At 42.6% G+C, this 24,013-nt stretch overlaps 2 protein-coding genes across 3 annotated transcripts in view; one reads left to right on the top strand and one right to left on the bottom strand.

The window, feature by feature from the left end:
* Nucleotides 1-24,013, top strand: part of DOCK1 (dedicator of cytokinesis 1) — a 322,979-nt gene that overhangs the window by 111,010 nt on the left and 187,956 nt on the right. The window lies entirely within an intron of this gene.
* The window catches only part of INSYN2A (inhibitory synaptic factor 2A), a 49,918-nt gene that overhangs the window by 3,977 nt on the left and 21,928 nt on the right, over nt 1-24,013 (bottom strand). Inside the window, exon 3 of the mRNA XM_075107673.1 lies at nt 10,550-10,621. Within this exon, the coding sequence (XP_074963774.1) occupies nt 10,550-10,621 (72 nt within the window). The remainder of the gene's footprint in view (nt 1-10,549; nt 10,622-24,013) is intronic.

Raw genomic sequence — 24,013 nt, forward strand, 5'->3', positions numbered from 1 at the left:
CTGTTTCAGCAGTAGCTGGCGTGGACGTGCGTGTTCCGTTGCTACTAAAATGTAATAGAAATGAGGGAAACACTCATGTAAACGTAAGCTTGTGTTAAAAAAACACACCGAGGCTCTCAAATACCCCTCCTGAATTCTAAACACTGTCTCGCCTACAGAATCGTGCCAGCAATTAAGAAACAAGATGAAATAACAACCCTTATTTCAACAGCGTGTGCTACCGATCCTTCCAAGTTTACCTTATAAAACCAAGGAACCACATGATAAATTTCAGCAAAAGGTTAATTCTGTCTGATACGCGAAACCCAACGGAGGCCACTTACAAATCCCCTGAACCTTCCATGTTTCAGTGGAATTTGTACAGCAGCTTGTGGCCAAGCTCTGCACCGAGTCTTTTCATCCTGGCTCGTGCCTCACGCTGTGATGCGGCACCTGGATATCAGAGGATGAATTTAGAAGATGGGGTGAAATTAAGGGAATTTAGACACTGGGGCTAGTTTGTCTTCCCTACCTTTTGCTTGATATTTTAAACCAAACAGTTAATGATTGAGGCGAAGATTGTGTTTGAAAGCATCTGCTGGGGCACTCGGGAGGTTGCCCTTCCACCCCTGCTGCTGAGGTTTCTTGGGCTCTGCACTGACTATGTCTGCTACTGATGTCTGCACAAACATGAAGTTATTGCTCCTGGATGTCAGTTCACTTTAATAAGTGTTAAATATGTTTTCTGAGTCATTTCTGCCATTGATTCTTTGGCGTCAACCACTAGAGAAGTTTGCTCCGCTAGAGAAGTTTGCTCCATATTTTCACTCCTGGCGTAGCTTGTTTAAAAAGAGAATTTTAAACGTTTATTACCACTCCTCCTGCCTAGCTTAAGGGGAGTCGCACCCACCTTGAACGCATGTGAGCGCTCAGTACGGAACAGCTGAGGCCACTTCAGAGGAAACTCTCCAAGAAGCTGGAGTAGCAGAAGTCATGGGAAGTTTTGGTGGACTTTAGTGCCGCAGCCTTTGCAAACGGAGCACGTAACGCCCTCTAATGCCATCTGCTGATTTAGGTGGATTTTATCTTCCTCTCAGGGTGGAAGAGAGGGAATCAAAGACGCTGAGGGAAGTTTGGCATAGTTTTGCGCTTTGATTTTTTGCAGAGCTGAAGCTGCTTACAAGGACTTCCAGCAAAGCCCTGGAAAGGGGTGCTGGAAAGGGGTATGGTGTTTTTTGGTTTTTTTTTTGCATCTGGCTGTGCCTAGTTTAACTGCTGAACGTGTTCTGAGCAGAAGTGTCAGCATTTCAGTGAGTTGGATGAAATTTCTAATAGCAGAGGAGAGAACTACGCTAGGTTAGAGCTTAAATATTCAAAATATTTTCCCCACTTCCATGCTGTTAAGCAATAAAACGACGTTCCAAATCGAAGAAGATAATTTTTAAAATTTCAGCTATATGCTACAATGATGCCTTTGAATATTGCATTTGCAGGAGGTGCTTGTGTTGGGTATCCTGGTACTGCAGAAGCACGCTACAAGCCTGCTGATTGATCTAATATCAGTCCTTGTTCGTTAACGGACAGTGCCGTCTTCAGCTTGATACCATGTTCTTGCTTGCAGTTTGGCTACCAAAAGCAGTTGGTTAGATAACCGCAGCGTGAATGCTGTGGTGAGACTGGGATATTGGTTGATTGTGAATGCCCCACCACGTACACGCTTGCAGTAATACAGTGAGAGAATCTTGGCATGAAATAGATTCTTCTCCAAGAGCTGTCTAAATCTCATTTAAAGTGGGATGCGAATCTGTGCGGAATTTGGCATATATTCTAGTTGGTTTGATTCTCAGTACAAATTCTGGAGAAAAAAAAGCATTTCAGCTCTGGCATTGGCAGAATTCATTTCTACTTCTTTCAAAATGTGATTTTTGCAGGGGAGCTCTCTCAAGAGCTACTTGAAATTGATGCAAAAGGTAAGTTGTTTAAAGAAAAAAACCCTTGCTGAACAGAATAATTTTTTTCATAATCAATTGCTATTAAAGACAGACCTCAAGAGAAAAACCATCTAAAATCTACTCCGTATGACAAACCCCATGTTATTATCATTTTCTGCTGCATGAAACCATTTGTGGAACAGTTCAGGCTGTCTTTCAGCTATTTACATCAAAAAGAAATACTTTACTTTTGAAAAGGATAAAGAGGATGATGGAAAACATCCATATTATTTTAGGATTTACAACTAAATTTTGCAGAATAATTGATTGTTGTTTATCAAGATCGATTGGCCGAGCTTTGTAGGGTTTTAACGTAACCGCTCCTTTCAGGCACACAGTTTGCTTGCAAGCCTAGGTGTTGGCGTATACCTGTTTGTGCAGCGGTAGTAACACCAAAACCTTATTCTCTGATTTTCCATGAATCTTTCTAAATCAGCTGAAGCTGACTTTATTTTTGGCCTTCATATCGAACATACAAAATACCATTAAATTCAGCAAGTGTTACATATTTGCAAGACTTTGTATTTTTGTTCTAGAGCTTCAGATGTCCTCTGGCTTTCCAATTCTTGCATTCATGAACTTGATTTTGTCACCTGTCACAGCTCTGACTGTTTTGTTTTGCTTAGTGCTATTTTTGTGCTCAAGTATCTATAGGTTTCCTCTCAAAATGACCTTCTCTTGAAATATTCTCTACGCTTTATGGCTCTTTTCACTTTCAAACTTTGTCTGGTTTTGTCTCTTCTTTAATCCTCCCCATGATAACTCCATAAACTTAGCTGGCGAGGACTATGTTCTTCCAGCATTACGTGTGATGGAAATCATCATTATTGGCTTCAGAAGCATTCTTCCTTTGATGAAATAATATTTTTTGATAGACTGACAATTGTGAATGGTCTCTACAAAAACAAGAGACAAATCTAAATATTCTGTACCCCTAGCATCACAAACGTTTGCCTGACGCATCTGATAAAGACGTACTAAAGGTTGCCTTACCTCCAGTATTGCCGGATTTGGAGCACTGGGTTGGAGTTTCTCCATGTTCAGTGCCTATCTCAATTTTTTCCTACGCGTGAAACTCCACTGCAAACAGGTAGGCTGGTTTTTGTGAACAAGTCTAAGCAGTAGGATTTTGTTTGGGATAAATATTCTGGTTTTCTGTGTTCTCTCCCCAAAACAACTATATACTCGCAAGTTTTACAACAGAAGCTTTACATTTTGGGGCAGTTGCCTGTATATACGTGTTTGCAGAGATGTCATTTCCATGAAAATCTGGCCAAATAAAATCAAATAGCACACCTTTGAGACTTTTATTTTGATGTGCTCATTAAACACAGGCGAGAACTTTGTAATTAAAATCTGAAATTCCTCCACAGTGGGATGGGTCTGGACCAGGCCTGATGAAGCATCTCTTGGCAGTTGCAGCTCTAAGTTATGTTAGCCTGTCCTTGACAGAGCCCTGGAACGGAGGACCCTGGGCCTCCTTTTTCCTGTCATCTGGTTTTCTGTTGGGGACCGATACCACTGCAGAGGGAACCCAAAATGAGAGTTTTTCTTAAATATTTTTCTTCCTGCTTCCTTTCCCATTTCCCAGATCCTGGTGTTATTTCTTGCACAGCATGGATGTGCCCTAAACTGACTTGAGGAGCTTTGCTGAGACGTGGATCACGATCTAATTTTGCCCCTAGGAAGTGCCACTGACTTGCTATGGAAGTTGGGTTTATGGCGAGTGAGGCAAAGTGTTCAAAAAGGTAGAGGGTGATGGTAGGGCAGCTGAATGCTGCCTCGAAAATTATTTTTAAATATAACTGTTAATTTTGGAATTGAAGTCAGCAGGAACCTCTGTGGGGTTTCCCTGCTTTGCTCTGGGCTTAGTGTCCCCCAGCCTTTGCGTTTCGTGTTTGTGAAACGGGGTTACCGCATTCGGAAAACAGCAGAGGCTCGCATACCGCAAGACCGAGTACCCCAGGACAAACCTGGAACTAAACCCTTTTCTGTGCAGAATTTGAATTGTAATCGGGAAAGAAACAGAAACAAAATGTATTGCATAGCTGCTCGTCAGCGAAGGGCTGCGTGCCTGGTGCCTGAAGCCCTGGGGGAGAGGAGGGAAGAACGGCCCCGCTTTCTGACTGAGCCTGGATGGTGCAGCAGCACCGATCACCACAGGGTTTGGCCTCCAGCCAGCCTCGGAGGCCCTGAGAACATCGCAGAGGTGCTTCGGGGTTTGTGTGGCTCAGCCTGCCTGTGCGTGCGCGTGCTCTGTAGCGCGTGCGGGTGAAATAGAGTCCTTTCGAGAGGTGCCCCAGCGACGTACGTAGGGCCCGTTGCATGATAAAGGGGGTGACGTAGAGGCGGGGTGTAACATTTGGGCACCTCGCTCAAAGCATGCGCACGGGGTGGCCGCCTCGCTCAGGCTGCTTCTCTCTGGCTAATCCCGTCTTCTAAATCCCAGCGCTGCGGATTAGGGACTGGTGTGATTCTCCTTTTGGCTTCATGGGTTTTTTAATGTTTTTGAGAATGTATGTTAATGAGTTTATTTTTTGCATGCTGGCAGTAGAGCAAACTTTATCTAATTTTGTTGCTCTGTAAGGGACTGAAAACAGTTTGAGGAGTCATAGCCATTTGGGTTTAGGCATATGGACTGTGGGAGGGTATCTAGCAACACACTTAGAAATACGTATGGGTTTTCTTCTTTTTCTAACACAGTCACACGTTATTAGCATGAATCATTTTAAGACATTAGATGCTCATGATTGGATATGTTGGTTACTCGTAAGATCACAGAATCGGAATAATAGAGGTTGAGGACCGGGTTGCTGAGGGCTTTATCCACTTGTCCGACGAAACCCCCAAGGATGGAGCTTGTCCCTCTCTTTCTGCCTCGAGGGAAAACCTTTCTCCTTCTACTCAGCCTGAGCCTTTCTCATTTCAGTAACATCCCTTCTGTTTACCTTGTTATTACCTAGTTTGTGACGTTAAGGCCCGAATCCTGCAAGCGTTTGTAGAGCGGCTTAACTCTTTGCATTTAAGTAGGCTAGGTGAAGCAGGAATTAAAGAATATCGTAGCGTCTCCTGGGACACGTTACCTGGATGACATGGCATTAGTGCATGCCACATCTTGGAAGAACGCGATCCAGATAAATGCTAATCACTCAAAAATTAGCTTCATACACTTTTAAGTGATCTCTGTTAGATTTCCTATTTCAACGTGAAAGTCAGAAATGCCGAGGATCAAAAGCATTGCCAGCGTTAGCAAGCCATTAAGATCTATTTTTTTCTACTAAGCATCTTAGAGTCTAGAGATAAGATGGGAAAGAATGTAAGTTAATTAATGCGGGTAGGAAACAAAAAGATGATGAAAATTACTATTATCATCATTTAGTTACCTGCTTTTGCTAAATTGATGATATCTTAGGAATTTATGTCTACTTGTCTTATTTTCACTTTTTATTGCCGTATTTATTAATTTTAATAATTATCACTACATCTAACCTTTACAAGTGAACTCCTTCCATGTGGGCTCTGCGCTAGCTAGTTAACTTGTATCACCATGATTTTAACCTGTTTCATTTGCCGCTGTTGTACTGAGAGTTAAATTTCATAGATTCTATTAATACATTTTCTGTTGAATAGTTGGAGTGCACCTTTGAAGAACTTCAATACCAAAACCAAGATTAAATACTGAAAAGCAGCATATATTAATTCAAAATTTCAAAGGAGTAAAAAGTAGTCAAATTAGTCGTCGACTGAGCTTTGAGTAATTTTCCCCTCAAGAACTACAACAGCGTGGTCTTGATCTAAACTTGTTTGTTCCCCCAATGCAGATATTGGCTAGTGATTTGATCTATAAAAAGTTTACTTCCAGAAGCTGAAGTAGCCTTGTAAAAGCTACCGAGTACTTCTGACCTTTCTGACTAATGGGAAGTCTAGCGTGAGTTCCTCAAGATGCTCCTTCACGGAAACAATTTGCGATAAAAGCCTTAGAGTAATGCACAAAATATTAAACGGGAGACTCATTTTCTCATATAGATTTCTGTTCAAGGATTAAAATTCACAAGGGATGCTAATTTAAACAGGAGCGGAAAGGGCAGTTCCAGTAAAAGATAATCACAGAATAACACAGGCTGTGAAGATTTAGAGCATGTGGGTTTTGGGTGTTATAGAATTGGTACAGTTTCTGCTTATCAATGCAACTTCTTAACAGCAAGATTTTGCTACACTGCATTATTTCAGTTGGCTTTGTCCAGACAATATACGCTAATAAAACTTACTTTCTATCCTTAAAATTTTCAGTGAAATCTGCATTAGTGCCGCACCTCGAATGCTGGGCTCAGGTTTGGGCCCCTCGGGACAAGAAGGCCCTTGAGGGGCTGGAGCGTGTCCAGAGAAGGGCAGCGGGGCTGGGGCAGGGTCTGGAGCACAAGTGTGCTGGGGGGCGGCTGAGGGAGCTGGGGGGGTTTAGCCTGGAGAAGAGGGGGCTGAGGGGAGCCCTTCTCGCTCTCTGCAGCTGCCCGAGAGGGGCTGGAGTGAGGGGGGGGGTCGGTCTCTGCTCCCAAGTCACCAGCGACAGGGCGAGAGGGAACGGCCTCAAGCTGCGTCAGGGGAGGTTTGGGTTGGATTTTAGGAAAAAGTTTTCTTCCCTGCAAGAGTGGTCAGGCCCTGGCACAGGCTGCCCAGAGAGGTGGGGGAGTCGCTATCCCTGGGGGTATTTAAAAGACGTGTAGACGTGGCACTTCAGGGCATGGTTCAGGAGGCCTGGGGGTGTTGGGTTGGGGTTGGACTTGATGATCCTACAGGTCTTTACCAACCTTAATGATTCTATGATTCTATAATGCAGTCAATCTGCGTTAGTTTGTAAAAGACAGATGTAAAAGTTTGTCTTTTGTTTGTAAATTTGTCTTGTAGTTTGTAGAAGATGGTTTTGAAACTGTTTTCTGACCTTGGTTTATGAGATATTGATGCTGACGGAATGGATTAAAATTTGACACAGATTAACATTTGGTAAAGTGGTTGTTTATTTTTACTACTTTTGTTACTATTTAAATACTGCCTGGACATTACTCTAAAGACACGATGCCGAATACTTCTTAGTGACTGCTTCAGACTATTGCTATATGGAGTTGGGACTTTATATTCAGGCTTTAAAACCGACAGCGATGGTGTTGCCCAATAAAAGTTTTCCTGCTGTGTTGGAGCCTAGAGCTCCATAAGACGCAGCACGACTGATCCTGTTCTCAAAATCCCAGTGACCGTAGGCTGGGGAAGCCTTCGGGTAACGGCTCAAGCCTTCCCCCTCTTCCAAGCAGCGGCCGAGCGGGTGTTTATTTGGGAGCCGTGAATTGCGGTGTGCTGCAGCCGGGGGATGCGGTTAACGGGGCTCCTCTCGTGCAGCGGGAGGAGGTGTTGGTGACTCCTGTGTCTGAAATTTCTGACAACTTCTTGAATGCATTTCTCCTAGCAGAAACATGTAGAATTTTGAGGGAAATGGGGAATCAAATTTAGATGCGTTTCTTTTCCTATTGACTGCTAGAGCGGTGAAGTTTTTGGTACCTTGTCTTTTTAATAGTGTTTAATGTCTGATGAGTTTCCTAGTTATTAAAAAAAAAAAAGACAAAATTACCTCGTTTTCCTTTTTTCTTTAAGAAGACTATATTATTTTCAATACAAAGGCAAAATAATATAAAAATAGATTTGGAATCTTAGCAAAAAATGTAAATGTCATATGCAAAATAATTGTATGCTCAAAACCCTATCCTTAGAATGTGTACTAACACTATTGGCATTGTTGATACTAAAAAGACGTTAAAAACCCCTTAAAGTATAACAGTGGGTTTTTGTCACCTTCTGCGCTGCCTCTAGCTTTTGTGCTACGTCATATTCATATTCTAAAAAGTCATCTTGAGAGGGAAGAATTTAATTACGTCGAGTGCTCCTGCATTCTAGCGTCTCATCTGTGCGATACTTGACATTACAGGATGCAGCTGGGTTAGTCAGTAGGGCAACTTAATCCTTCCTCTAAGATGCTGTTTCACTGCAGCCTAAAAATAAAGGTTTGAAAGAGCTCTGAATATTTTTTTTTAATGTTACTGTGTTCAAATTTGAATCATATTAAAAAAAAAAAAAAACCAAAAAACGCACCAATTATGGAGAGGTTAAAGATTTCTCTTGAAATTATTGATTTTGTCCCATGAGGGTATTGGTTATATTTTCCTTAGGTCTCCCCTATCTACTGCCGGGGTGAAAGAGCTCCAGACCAAGGAGGGTGCCGAGTAGGAGCATGCTATAAAAGCAGTCTGTGGAACACGCAGTGGGTCAGCCAGGGTGATCCGCCTGCCCTGACACCCGGCATTTACCGGCTGGCAGGGTCCAGTGCCCTCAGAGATACCCAGGTTTTCAGTGCACCTTGAAGGGTTTCATCCGAGTTGTAATTTCTGTTCCTAAAAGGTGTTTTGTCTGAAAGAGAAGTCGCTAACACTCTGCAGCACTTGTCAGGTGAAGCCTTTGGAAAGGTGCAGCCTGTATCACTGCATCTAGATTTAAGAGTAGCTTTAGCATCCTGACTAATGAAATGCTGCACTTCTTCCGGAGGTTTCGCTGCTGTATTTGACTTGTGGAGGAGCAGAAGCTCCTACAAGCCAGTCTGTCTTAGTGGTAGTTTTATCAGTGAACTTCTTTTTTTTATCCCTTCTGGCTACTTATCTTTTCTTAGTAATTCAGTCTTCTCACAGTTGCCCTGTTTTGCACTGTCTTCTGGTTTTAGACTTCTTGCCTGCAGCATATATTCTCCTAATCTGTCAAAAAGATGAGCTGATTTTTGCTAAAACTTCCCCTGGAAACATCGCATTAGGCAAACGCCCAGCATCGATAGCTTCAGTCCAAATGGCTGTTCTGGTGGGAAATCCAGAAGAGCTGGGCCTGCCTGCCACACTGTTAGCCTATCAGTAGGGAAACACCTGAAATCCGCCTTTCTGGACTCATTTCATTTGCAGTGAATATAAGAGGTAGAAACCGGCAAGTTCCCTAACTTTAAATCTGCTGACTAGAAATTAAGATTTTTTAAAAAATTCTGATTGAATTTTTTTAGCTAATGAAACAAAAAGAGTCTCCCTGATAGAAATGTGCGATGTTGTACCTTCCCAGGTTGCCCTGAGCAAGCAGTGGCACAGGGGTGAGCTCAGAAAAAGGAAGGCATGGTAGGCTTTGGTTATTGATATGCTTCTAAATGTTGCTGTAAAGGGCAAATAAATAAATCGGTTCCTTCCCCTGCACGGAACAGCATTGTTCCCTTTTCTAGTGAGCTAGTAAGGAGGAAAAAAAATGAAGTTTTCCATCCCTTTTTCCTTCACTTCTAGGCAGCTAGGAGATAATGTATAAATAGCTCCAGGTCTTCTGCCTAAATCAGGGACCATGTAAAGAATTAAGGGGTGAAATCCTGTGTTTTTCAGACCCTGCCAACATTTGTACCTTCATTTTAGTTTGTATCTTTACTGTAATTAATAGTCCTCTTTATACATTTTCATCTGTACCCTTACTGCCTGATTTTCTGAAATACTCACAACAGCGCAGTGCGTTTGTTTTCACCTTACCTGCAACGCATGCAAATAATTCAGTTGGTTTTTTTAAGACTAATGGAGGAGGACAATTAAGTTGTCAGTATGAAACACATCATCAGACTCGTGATGGCTTCGTGCCATGCTCACTGCCTACCTGTTACTCCTTCGCTATAATACAGTACATGCCAATAATGGGTCTCTGGGCTGATAAGCTTTAGGAGGGGAACCTCAGCTTCGGAGAAATATGAATCGGCATCCTCCGCCTTTTGCACCTGATCTCTTTCTAGTGAGTAAATGCCAAGTATTTCCTTCTGAAGGAGAGATCATAGCAAGTATAGAAAATCTTTAACAAAACCTTTAAGCAGTTTGTAATTTTTTTAATCTCTTGGACAGTAATGAAGAGACCTGTAGTCACCGTACGGAAGCGTACACCTTCACGGCAGGTCTGCTAAAGGAGCTTTTTGTACGCGTACCGCAAGCCTTCACTTGCGTGGTGCGCGAGTGGAACAAGCCAGGGGTGCTGTTCCTGTTGGGCAGGACGTATCTGCCGTGCAGGTTTTAAAGCTTCTTCACTAATGTGAAAATACATAGAAGCCTGGGTAGCAGCATCATTTTCCTGATAAAACTGTCCAGGCGGAATCTGGTTCTCTTTGCTATAAAGTCTCTCTGTCAAAATCACTTTCTGAGTCCGGTTCCTACTGCTAAAGAAACCTGAATTATGGTGACATGTTGCACAGAAAACGCTAAATATCTGTAGCTATGTGAAAATGAAGCTCGCGCCTTGTCACACCACACCCCGCAGCTACAGCACCGGGACTGACCATGATCACCTGTTTTTGAACGGAAAATTTTAGGCTTGGAAGCAGGTGCCTGTTGAATTTAATTCATTTAGTGATGTTAAATTTATTTTCTGTTTCGAAACTGGTTTTGCGTTACTGAAAAATCAGGGTTGACAACTGATGTTGCGTTAGTGAACGAATCATTACTTTCACCCGGGAAAAAGTGGGAATATTAGTATTTTTAACCTACCTGTAGATAATACATGCACTATTCCTGCATGTGTCGCAATTAGCCGTGTCTTGACCAGTCCGATATGAAAGCCTACAAAGACAAGAACACAAGGTCATTAAGAAGTAATTTGTTTTAACATGTTTTTGCTTCTGTGTACTTTTCATAGAAATCAGAACTTCAGGATTTTTTTTTTTAAACTTCAATATTGAATATAAAAATCCCGCCATTGGGAAAACAGGATCAAAACCAGCGTATTCAGCTTCACTGAACAACGGGAAGATGATGTTAGTTTGGAAAATGAGTCTGTAATGGCTGCAAGGAGAAAATAAAAGAATTATTTCTGTTATACTTTTGTAAATTAAAAGGGAAAAGAAGGAAACCAGGTAATGTGAACCTCCTTTTGTAAGCTTCTCTGTACCAAAGCGATGAACCGTCGCTGTAAGCAGGCACGGTCGCAGCCTCCACAGACGTGACAGTGCTGGTTCGCTGGGTGTCTTTCTGCTTTCTCAAACTCACAAGGCTTCTCCTAGTTATTGGTGGATGTATAGAATGTAACACTGGAAAATGGCGTCTCTTTGGAAATGTTGTCCCTCTGCAATGAGGTCTGAAGATCTGCTGTGGGGATGTTTGTCTTAAAAGTAAGAAAATGCCATTTAAATAACATTTAACCTAGCCTACACCTACCCTTTGTCACACCCTGAAGTCTGTTACAGCAGCGTCTCTTAATTTACCTGCGTATTGTCTCCAGGTTACTCATTCTGAATTAAAAAGGTTTTTTTTTTAAGTCATGCAAGTACTTTTTTGTACATAAAAATTCATTAAAATAAACAAATAAAAACAAAGTTTAAAATGAACATTCCTTGGTTGATATTTATGTAGCAGTACTTCCTTTTTTTTGGTAAAATCAGAAGCTTAGAATCTTTTAAAGTTATTTTCAGTTTGTGTAAAATGCAGACTAGCAGCCGCAAAGTTTCTTCATAGTTGTTTTTAAAAGAAATAGGTAAATACCTCATCTGTGGAAGTTTAAAGGCGCAGAAAATAATCTGTTCAGGATTACTTAAGGGAACACTTCTGAAGTCCGGTCCTGCCCTGAAGCCTGTGACCTTCCTTACCCAAATTCAACTCATTGACCCCAAGTAAGTTGGTGTTAGCTGTGCTTAACAGGGGCATCTCTGCACCTTCCCTGCCCTTCCCTGCCCCTGCTGTGGGGACAGAGCACCTTTTTCTCTGCTTCCCCGACAACGTAACAATAATGAAAATTACAACATTTGCAAAAACATTGACTAAATATTTATGTGACATAATCTCAAATTTGTATAATATAAAGTACGAATGGGAAATGATACAGAAACGGTTTAAAGTTCCTTTCCTAAGATGGAAAATCAGCATTTCCTAAATGCCACAGGCTACTTACTTATCTTCGCGAACATACTGTTTTCTTCGAAAATTATCGTCTGGTCCTGTGTCACTTTTTTTTCCTATTTTAAAGGTTTGAATAATGGTTTAAAAGTTTATTACGTTACTTATATTTTATATAAAACTATACCACTGAGAAGGAAATTCACTGGTGTGAACCTACAGTTCATCAGACCTAACTTGCCTTCAGAGGTGCCACTTCTGCCTCCACTCTGATTGCTTTGATCCTCCATCGTTCGGGGTGGTGCCATGGCGAAGGGCTCTGGGGCTGCGAACCCAGCTCCGTGGCGCGGTGGTAGCCCAGGTACCAGCTCATAACAGGGTGAATCTACTTTTTATGATAAAGACTTTTTCTCCTCCTGAAAGCAAAACGCAAGGTAGAGTTCTTGCTGTTCTGGTTGTTGTTTGTTATTGGAAGAGGGCTTGGAACACTATGGATTTGAAACTGGTTATCAGGTAGGAAGTCAGTGGCCTCAGAAATACTTTTTATCCAGGGGAACATACTCAGATTACCTAGACTGCTGGATTTTAACACAACAGCAAAGCCAAATGGGCAAAAGAACTTCTAGAACGTCTATATTATGTACTGTTCCTTACAGGGAAAAAAGCAATACTGGTTTATATTTGATCGTACTTTTCATGCCCTCTAAGAGGGGTGAAGTAGTATCTGGTTTTCGGTAGTATCTGTGGTATTCCGTAATATCCGTTTATCTGTTTTTCAATTCCCCCTTTCGGAAGTTGACACTCAAACTGTCGCTACACTATTAAACTTGGCCTTGGAAAATGTTTTTTCCAAGCTATTGATCAAATACTAAAAACTCTTACTAAAGATAACACCATTTAAAGCTTACAGGTCAGTTGATGAAAACCTTTATTTACTGAGGACGTAAAAGGTAGTTAATAACCTCTTTCAGCGGAATGCAGCAGAGTCATCTGAGTGCCTCTTTATAGGTAAAGACATAAACACACTGCGCTGGGTGCCAGGTTGGGGTTTTTTTCTCATTAATTTCCAGTTGGGACTTTTTCATTCATCTTTGTACGCCTGCAAACTACCATTCGAATGCACAGTTAATTATCTGGCTCGTAGACTAACAACCTCCTCCTCTCTGCCAGTCTCCTGCTTCTGCACAGTGCCGCGGGGTTTATGCTGTTCACGTTTGGCCGGCCTCTCCGCTCTGCTGTTTAAGAAAGAATGTAATAAGAAGTTTTTTTAACGAGTTTGTCAAAGTCTAGTGTTTACAAAAACCAAATTGTAGTATCCACATTATTTATCCTGCTAATACCTGTCCCGTTATCCTGGATTGTGACAAAGAGGGACAGTGACATCATCTTATTTGTGAAGTTCCGTAGGAAAATGGTTGGTTGTATTTTAGGGACCTGCCTGGTGCTCTGAGGGATTTCCTCTAAAGAGCCAGATTTCTGGCGGCAGTTGTAAAAGCAAGGTGGCCAGGTCATCTCTTTACCGTGAATCTTGACAAGCCTTTCTTTTTATTTTTAGTTCTCCCCCTAACTGGGGTGTTTGAGACCATGGCTTTCACTGGGGGACTGAGAAAAGGTGAGAATTTTGTCTCTGAAAGAGAAGGGAGGATGAGGAGTACTCCTGAGTGTGCTGAAAACCATGAGTAGGGAAGAGGAGGGATAAATCGGAGCCCCGGGACAAATGGCAGCGGTGGGGTGGATATCCCAGTGCTAGCCCACGCGGTCTGGTGCAGAACTTAGGAGCACTTCAGCAAGAATTCAGGTGGGATTAAACACCCAAATAAACATATTGCAGTATGAAAAATCATACAGATATGTCTCGGAATCCTCTCCTTCCTGTGTGCTCACAGCCCTGGGACAGAAGTATGTATATGGCCTCTATCTTGGTTACTGGGATGGTTTACCAACCAGTTTCCACCAGTACCACACCCATCTTAACAAAACAGTACTATTTCAGTTGTGATAAACTCAGCGAGTGCTGGTAGGCTAGTTACTTACTTGGCAAATGCCATACTACATTTGTTCTTAATGTGGATGTGCCAGCTCAGTCAGGAACTATAGTCCTGCTTCCATAACTGGCAGTGCTTTTGATATCTTATTAAAAAGAAGGTATCATAGACACTTTAGCTTAATAAACTGTCTTTCTCCAAATTGAGTCTTCAGTATTTTATTTAAATTAGTTTCTAGAGCATATGATGATCTTTAAAAGCCCAATAATGCCAGACTTTCAAATACTTTAAAAACATATTTCCTGGTTGATGGTATAAGGCAGACTCATTAAACTGACAAAAATGGTCCTTTGATATATGTATTTAAAAATTATATGGTATTTGGATGATGAGTTTGAAATTCTGATTTCTCAGCTTACACGTTCAGCACCGCTTGGTTTCAGCATCATTGTCATTCACAAACCGCGCTGTTTACAGTGATACGTTTTTTTTTTCTAGTCAGGTGTAATTTATGACGAACTTTTCTTAAAGCATCGTCTTCCATATTGAATATGTTCCGCCTTTCAGAGATGATTTTCCTTTCAGACTACAGATTTAGTAATTCTGCCTTCTCTGAACCGTCGTATTAGACTTCTTTGTAAGCCCTGGGAATACGACACGGTGTCACAGTGTTTGGTTTCCATCAGGCAGTTTGATAGCTCTTTAGCCAGGACTGCGTTGTGTGAGTGTTAGTACAGTATAAATTCAATTATTTCTATATAAATTAAACTCTTCATCAAAGAATTTTGTTATTGATACCCCAGGGCTTTGGACTTTCACTTTCTTGTTTTCACATAATTATCTACATAAACAGTTGCATGGAATTAATCTACTTCATGCCAGCACAGATTTTACCGTTGGCATAGCGTCTCCTTGGAAGGCTTGGGCGGTGCGGTTGGTTTGCAGCGCAGGCTTATGAAAATCAGAGCTTCCTATCGGTGCGAACTGCTGGGAACAGTCTGCGAGCACACTCTGGGTACCTGGCTCAGGAGAGCGGCGTTCCGGGGTGATTATGCTTATGAGATGGAGTATTTTGGATAAGCTACTTGTTTCCCTCCCCTTAAAAATTATGTTAAGGGTATTCCAGTGTAGAAGAGCTCAGGCTAGAGACCAATAACCTTTTTTTCTTCATTTGTAAACCAGTCGGTGTTCTTCTGGAAGAGTAAATCCTGTAAAATATGAAGTTTTTCACAAAATAAAGATGCCTGCAGAAAATCTGTTTTCTTTTTAGAGAAATGAAAGTTGGTTTTGGTCTGGTTTAGATCCAAAGTGGAGTATTTCACTTAGCACTGAGTGAGATGCCTGGGAGCCAGGAGCTCCCCCAGGCTACGGCTCCTGTGGGCAATGTACTGCCCGTAAAAATAATCTCAGCGTTAAGCCTTGCAGCTCGTTTTACCAATCTTAACATCTTGATTTTGGGAATGCCTCATTGATTCTAGTATAAGCAGTATTACGTTCTACAACTTCCTTCAGTCTCTCCCTTTTTTTTAAACTGTTCTTCAGGAAGGTTAAATCCAGTGACCGCGAGGTGGTGCCAGCCCCGCCGGGGGTGTAAGCTGGGGCCCCCCTGCTCTGCTGGGCTGCTGCCTCCACATGTGGATGTGCCCCTAATGCCTAATTACTCTCAGGAAGGAGCAAGTCCATCAGCCATAAAGAGAAATTGAGACCTAGTTCCATTTTTGGTACTGAGCTGGGGCCAAAAATCGTGAGCGTTGAACGCGAGGTTGTTGGTTTTGCCCTTCTGGGGTCGCGCGTGTCTGCTCGCGCGGTGCGAACCCTCGGGCGCTCCCGCGGGCGCTTCGACAGGCAGTTGTGCGCGTCTGTGCTGCAGCGTGCGCTGCTCGCTTCGGGGCTGCTGAAAGGTGCCGCACCTGGCATCTGCTGGTACCGAGATGTGAGGTGCAGTCGGAGGGCAGCGCCTGGCGTCTCTGCCTTCTATCACAAGTGTGTTCTTGGCATCTACTTCTGACTTCCATGAATAAGACCCCACCAAATCTAGCCCCTTTCCCTACCAGTCAGCAACTCCCCATTTTTCACTCAGTGATCATAGTCAGGAAGTTGTTCTAGTTTATATTTAGAAAAATATTTATCTTGTGGATGCGGAAGGAAACCTGTACTATGTTATGATTGTTTTCCAAAAACGATAAAGAAAATAGACTGGAGTAACCGTGATTTTTTGTTTTTTAAGGGTTTGGTTTTTTTTTTAATCCTATCAATATAGCAAAGTAAACATGGCAGTGTTCCCTCCTGGGTTGATGGGATGCATGCTGATCTGTAAGAAGGGAACTGAATGCATCTACTGGAATGTATAATCAGCTTCCCTGGTATTCATATTATTACTGTGTTTCATACTAAGGTAATTTTTTGAGACCTGACATCTGGTGTGTTCTGTTTCCTCATGGATGTACGCAGGCGGGCATGGTGAGCCTCGTGGGTTATGTGTGCTCTGCGGCCAGGTTCAGGAGCAGGGACGGATGGAGGTTAGTTGTATTACTAGGCCTGTATCTAGTGGGCTCCGTCACCTTGGGAAGGGTAGCGTCCCCATACTCAGTTTTTCACGTGTGCCTGCTATCTACATTGCATATTATTTTCAGGAGAGTTTCATTTTATAGCATTTCTTTTAGCATTCTTGGCACAGCCTGAGCTTAACCCCAGTTAACACTTCCAAGTATTAAAATATTATAATGAAGAACAACCGTTTTGCTGACATGGACTGGCAGTAACTAATAATAGGCTGCAGTTTTCAGAGCAGCCTAAGGAAATTACACCTTCTAAATCCCTGTGAAATGCAGAATCCGTGCACCTGCATGAGACTTTTTTTGAAAATACCAACTGTAACATCAAAAATCATCTTTGCATTGGAGTTGGTTTTTGCTTGTATAAATTAGAGACCCCATTGAGCCGAGAGAGGGAAGCTCAGGTCTGTGTGTGCTGATGTTTATGTTCCGTTGTTCAGTAGGCAGCTAGTGAAGGGGCGCTAATTCAAGTATCCTGGACATCCGTTAAAAACAAAGAAGAAAATCTTCCCAAGCGATTTGGGAGGAGAGATGCGTTGCATCTGGATGTCTTCCCTGATCTGCTGGGACGTAGGGAATACTTCATATTAACTGAGTTACTTAATGGCATGATTTTACAGAAGTGGCGGTGCTTCAGAGTGTTCACGCTCTGAGGGCTTTGCTCTTTAGATGATATTGACGCTCATCACACTTTTGATGTATTACCACCGACAAGGAGTATAAACAGAATTCAAGAATTTGTTGTCGTTGTTGATGTTTTTATTAAAATATAGTGAAACAAATTATCTTAAGAAGGCAGTGGGCCTTTGAAGTGGTTTTGAAGTGATAGCTCTGGCCGTGCTGAATAGCTGAGGACGTGTAGGCCACGGTTCTCCTTAAGGCTTTGTATAAACGGGTATTGTATTTCCGTGCGTGGCCTAGTCCTGCTGGGGCTGTTTACAGCAGAGCTAGTTAAACACACTAATGTCATCTGTCTTTACAGAATAATGGTTTCAAAATAGTCCGGTGGAGAACTTCCCAAAACCTTTGTTTCCTACTGTAAAGTATCACAGAGCTAATACTGCTGATGACTATGTTTCAAGAGAAAATTACCCATCCTTACTGTTAACATAATATGCCTTTTGGCAGAATAAGATGATTTCATTGTGTCATGTGTGTTTTATTTGTCTTTACGACTTGAGTAAGTCCTGTTTTAGCTAAGTAAACTGCAGGAAAATGACTTGTATATGTGTTGCAGGTTAAAATAAATTCTGCTTAGACATATAGGTTTCGTCTAACCTAGGAAGAATTTGCCATGCTAGCTCTATGGAAAGCCTCATATAGATGCATTTCTATCAGCAAAATCATGTTTCTGTTGGATTAATATGTGCCTCTGGGTCCCCTAAGGACTTATATTCTGACAGCAAACCAGCAGGTACGTCCAGGTATAAAACACCTCGGGGCAGCCTTTGGCTCACATAAAGGTGTTCGGAAAAAATCACTCGCCCAGTAGACCAGTAGAAAAATTGTTTTAGCCTTACTGCTGCTGCGTTTTCATTACATTCCTAATTAACCAATTAGCAGTTTTCATTTGTAGATGATAGTGGTACAGCCCAATAAAAATCAAGTAGTGTTGTGCTTTGAGCAACTGTCTTGAGGCTTTTTCTTTGATGTCTACAGCTGGATGCACACACTGAATTGTTCCGTGCTTTGCAGAGGTATGTTGGGTTTTGGTGTGGTTTTTGGGTTTGTTTTTTTCTCCTGTTATTTTTTCCCGTGGCTTACACCTAAAGATTTTTCTTTTTTCCCTGGTGTTTGTTGGCACTGCTTATTTGGTTCCCCGGTAGAAGCCCTGGGAGCATCCTTGCTGTGTCTCCCAGTCAACACGGGCCCCTCACCTGTGGTTGAGAGGATCATTTCCCCTTTCTGTGACAAGGCAGGGGTTAGCTCCACCGGCGGTGTCCAAGTCCTTGGACTATTCAGAGCAGCTAGCGAGAGGTGCTTCAGTGTGCCCCGGATCAGGTTAGGTTGTCTTGCGTTAGCTTAAGTACCTTTGCAAGAGATTGTGTTAGAGTTACGAGTAGAAGCCAGCTCTGTGTTGCTGCGCTGCAGCTCTTTGCAGAGACACAAGAAGGTGTGTGGAGCTCTCTTGTACCTCTGACAGGTCCACCCGCCTGGAAGCTGTGGCCTGACTTGCTCAGCAAAGCCACGTGGACTTGTAGTCAGGGCTTGCTTGCACAGCGGTTCCCTCCCATCCTGGTCTGAAGTTACCAGCACAGCTTGAAGGGAACCATCCACACACTTAGCTGCAGCAGAGCTCTGTGCCTGCGCGCTGGGGCGCGCGTGCGGAAATCCTATGGCACAGAGCTCGTGCGCAAGCCAGTTTGCTTCTGGGGTACGCTGGGAGCTGGGGAGTGCGCACCGAGAGCCGCGCAGGTCTGAGCAACGGCGGCTACGCGCCCCTGATCTGAACGTCACGGTGCCAGAGGCATTGGGTACTTGGGCGCGACATTATCCTTCCCTTCGCTTAGATCCCTGACGGTCAGCATCAGTGGGGTGGTTTTCTTTAAGTAGTTACTATGTGAGAATTAACTAAACCTTACTAAACAGTGTTGTCCTCTCTCTGAGGAAGACAGCGGCCGATGAGTTGCAGGGAGCGTGGGAGGCAGCCGCGGGCTGGGCAGATGTTAGAGGGACCAAGGATCAGTCTGTGGTGATCAGTAAGGCCAGGCAGCCTCTGGCTGTCATCAAAATAGTTGTCGTGCTGGGTACAAGTATGCTTTAACACGCACAGGAAAAAAAAAAACCAAAACAAACAAAAGCAGAAGAAACACTGCCCAAATTCACTAACTCATTTTTGAAAGGTTATTTTAACTGATGGCAGAAGATGAACGCAGAAATCCTATGATGGTCTAAAGTAATATCAGAATATTTTTTCCACTTTTTTTTCCTGATCTGTCTTGTTACTACAGGGCTGATATTATTAATTTGGTTTCTGAAAACACTTTGAAATGTACAGAAGCTCAATGGTGAGATTTTTCAGACTGTTTCCAAGACAGTAGCTTGTTGTCTTTTACTGAATCCTGACAGTTGGAAGCAGATGACTAATTTTCTTTTTGAGGTATTTGCACTGTGGGCGTATGGCATGACTCCCAAGACAGCAATTCAAGTGCTTTCACCCCGTAAATACATTTTATATTATACTCAGGTTAGTCAGGGAGTGAAGGATTTTAAAGAAAATACATATTTTAATAGGGCTGTCTAGTGATTTTAAAAGAACCCACCGAGAATGGAGAGAATTAAAATGTATTTCAAGTGAAATCACAAAATCTTATGGGAATTAGGTGCATATGAGGTCTAGCGTTTCTCTTGAATATTTGTGCCTCTGTTGTCTCATCAGAAAAATCAGGAGGATAATGAAAATGTCAACTCTTTGTATTAATAACAACTCCGGGAATTTGTTTGCTCTAGCTGAGTAGCAGCTGTACCGCTGGCGTGTAGTTCTCGGGCCAGACGCTTCCAGCGGTGATCAGGGAGCGTGTTCCAGCAGTTACGCTAAGATGAGGTCTGTCTCTTTACCCCGTGCGCTCTAAATCTGTGACTTGCTCCTGACCTCAGAGCATCCTTACTCGGATGCCCTGAGACTTCCGAACCCGCAGCGTATCACCGGGCCTGCTGCACCCGTCCTTTCAGTGCAGCTTCGGAGCAAGTTACGTTCCTCTTCCGAGTTCCCATTCCTCTTCCACTCCCAAATCCACCTAATTTTAAAATTAACTTCTCCTCCATGCCATTTTTGGGACTTGCTGGGGCGATGTGTTTAGTGGTGTAGTCATCGGGCAAAAATCCCTGCCTCACACCTCCCTGTTGCTCCTACCCTGCGCTGAATTGTTTCTCAACTGGAGCGATTATTCAGCTCCCTGCACTGTGGCTAATAGCCCTTCGTCAGCCGCAGCACAGGGATTCATAACTGCACAGTTCTAATGCAAATGAAATCCTCTCAACCGATCAGACCAAAGGCTATTTCATAGGTATGAACTAGTAGTGCATTTACAAGTGAATAACACCTTGGATTTTGCTTGACTCGGACTTTTAAATTAAGAAGGCTGCTAACAGGCATTGTTTCTATAAAGGAGGAAAGACGGGGGAAATAAGAAGCCTGTGGTATTTTTCATAATTTCAAAGTGATTGAGATTTCAGTGCAGGCTCCAACACTCTGTGTGCATTACATATATAAGCCTATGCCAGCTTAAAATAATAACTACACCAGCCATACTATATGCAAACCAAAGAGCTGGTTTAAAATTCTAAATATTATGCTGTAGGATGAAATTGAGAATATGGAGTACGATTGCTGGCCACTGATCTTGCTGATTGTGTGGTACTTGCAAGAAGGATGGGGAATTTATGGAGAAAAAAACAGCAGGAAGGACCCTGGAAGCGCTGAACTCTTTTTCTGTTGCAGCTTAAATAACTCTTTGCAGGTCTCAGTACTTTCTATTTTCTGATTTCCTTAAATAATGGTAGTTTGAGATTTCACTGCAGTGCAGGAGAATCTGTAGCGCAGCAGTTTGGCATTTGCTTGAGCTTTGTACGCAGATGCTCAGAAGTCTCATCCCCGGGAATATTTTCTGAGCTTGTATGGATGACAATGAAGTAAACAAATCTCTTCGCGTCTACCAAAGAAATGACCAAAGTCATGCCAGGTTGAACTATTCTGGAGCATAAATTGCCTTGTGAATGGCAGAATACCTCTGCTCATCTCTACGATCCAGCCTCTCGTGCTGATGAATTATTTGACCACACTCAGCTTCTGTCGCATCTCCTCAGGATACTGGAACCAAGGGAAAAAAATTGTAGTATTCCCAATACAGTGCCATTTATCCTCTTCTGGTTTGTTCATGCAGCAAGTGATGTGGTGCAAAACATTCTTCATCCTCTTACTAGTAAAAGAGGGCTAAGCACAGGCGCCCGTGGTCGGAAGGATTCCAGCCTCCCTTTGAATGGCAGTTTTCCGTCTTGGTTGACCTGTGACACAGCCGATCGCTGTGCTGCTGCTCCATGAGATCCCAAAACAAACCATCACGATAAACTGTCACAAAAAGCTCAGAACTGTCCCAGTTTCACTGAAGTATTCTATTAAACTGCTGCTTTTCTAAGTGTTTGCTTATAACATGGAAAATACAGTTCAATGACAGGGGGGAGTAACCTAGTGCTGACTGCAGACAGCAAATACGTGCCCGTGCCCCTGTGGTGGACTGCTCTGGGTGTTTTATCTTGGGTATCTACTTACTGATCTCTCTCCAAAATTCCTCTGTATTTGCAGAGCTCAGAATGAAGCCATTAAGAGCTACAAAATAGTGTGGACCACCTTGGGTTTTTTCAAGGACTGAGCTGAGAACAGTTCCTGGCTCCGTAATTAAACAAAGCAGCGGGCAGTGACACAGAGGTGGCATGCAGGGAGGACGGACAGACACATGCCTGGGAGCTCCAGTTTCTCTCCAGTTTCTGAAACAGTCCACAGATACTTGAATCCACCTCAAGCTCTTCATCGTCTCCAGAGCTTGCTTACCCTTAGGTCCCTGACTATGTTGCACAGGAGCTTTCTTAAGGCTGAATTTCATATTTATGTCTTAATCCTGGTGGCAGGGAGTCTCAACAGTTTAAAAACAAAACGTCCCTCTTCAGACAAGTCTTCTTCCTAAAATTGTCCAGCCAAAATCCATTTTCCCCCAGTCAGGATAAGAGATAAGTGTACCTTTGTGTAAGCACAAGGGCTCAGAAGTAGGTGTCAATTAGAAACTCTTGGAGAACGAAGAGCAGTGAGAAATTTGACACTATAAAGCTCATTTTGTCTCATTTTTACCTGACTGCATAGGTACGTGGCTCATTGCTCTGTTGCTTTGGATTCTAACACTACTGACAGTCAAAATGCAGTTATTAAAGGATTACTCTAATTGTGTAAAGTGAAAACTGGTAATTCAGTACCTAAGTAACATCCTCTTTTAAAAGACTGATTTAGCAGAAAAACTCTCCGTGCAGGTATGTAATTTGGACAGCTCGGTGACAGCTGGAAAAGCTTCCCTTATGATCTGCGGTAATTCATACGGATGCATTTAGCAAGAACGTAGTCTGCTTACGGTTTTTTGAGTTGTTCATGATAAGACTTCACCAGGGTTTGAATTGTGGAAGTTTGCTTCTCTGGGCCATTGTGTCACTGCCGCCAATCTGATGGAGAAGTTCTGAACCTTAGTTTCGCTTCAAAGCCTGACGTGCTGCTGAACTGTGCTGAGAGGGGGGAGGCGTGGTGGTGAAGGAGATTTCATCTTGGTTTTAAAGTCTACTGAATAGCAACTGGATATAAATCAGATTATAAATATGGGTAAATATAAGCTGAAATATATTAGCAAAATAAGTTGTATTTTCTGAGATTCAGAATGTTCCTCATGTAACTTGTTGAGAAAACAGAGTAAGCATTAAGATCAAGTAACCTTGTTAAAAAGTTGATGGTTTTTTGTTGTGGTTTTATGTTTATTCCACATACGGGAACAACAGCTCACTCTTCGTTGACCAGCATTTGCTTGTTCAAAACCTCCTACCAGTATATTCCTAACAAAGGATGTTTAATGGCCGTAAGCTAGCAATGGCAGTGCTCTTTATCTTAAATGCTGTAGTATCTAGGTAGCCTGAGTACCCATGACATATGTTCCAGGAATGTCTGTGAACTCTGAAAGTTTGCCCTTTTTATCCACACTGACAATTTGATCTGAAGCTTTGATTATGAGCAACAGAATAAATTTGTCCAACTCTAATGAAAAATCTTATCCAAAATATAAATCTCATCAAGTTCTGTCAGTCTATGAAATACTGGGCTATGAAATACTCATGTTACCTGCCCTCGTAGAGCTAACTCCGGATTGGTTTTTAGTGATTTAATGCAGAAGTGGTGTAACATGAGGTTAAACCTTGGGTGATGCTGGATCTTCTACCTTGAATGATACTGGATCTTTTAATGATTGATCTTACATAATCAGCTTTCACCTGGGGTTACTGAGCATTTTAAATAAGAGGGCTTGGGGGTGCTCCTGCGACTGACCGTAGGAGTTGAGATAGTCTCCATTAGGAAATACGCAGTTTTGGCAGACATTGGAATTGTTCCAGCGATGAGGTATGTCGAGCTGCGAGAGGCGGCAGCGTGTAGCGTAGTGCTGAAACATTTCTGCTTGATTTGTGCCGGGGGGGAACGCAGAAGGGAGAAGGCTGCTTTATAGCTTGGAAAACCAGGTTACTTATGGTAAAGGCAGGTAAATGGACTTTTGTTGTGTCTTAATAGTTAACCTGCTTTCAGGGGAGGGTAAGTGAGTGTCTGAGTGACGGCTGAGGGATGAACCGTACTTGGGGAAATGAGCACAGGCCAAGGGGGATAGGACTTGTCACGGGTCCGCGTACAAAGAATTCATCTTAAAACTGCTTTAGTGACCTAAAGGAAAAGCATAAATTATCACATAATGCACTTTGCTTCAGTACGGCTCAAAGTTTATAGTGTGACGCATACACCTTTTGGGCAACGACGAAGCCTGGCGGTTCAGCTATTAATAATTAGAATT

Source organism: Phalacrocorax aristotelis, chromosome 12 (genome assembly GCF_949628215.1).
Source record: "Phalacrocorax aristotelis chromosome 12, bGulAri2.1, whole genome shotgun sequence".
Lineage (NCBI taxonomy): Eukaryota > Metazoa > Chordata > Aves > Suliformes > Phalacrocoracidae > Phalacrocorax > Phalacrocorax aristotelis.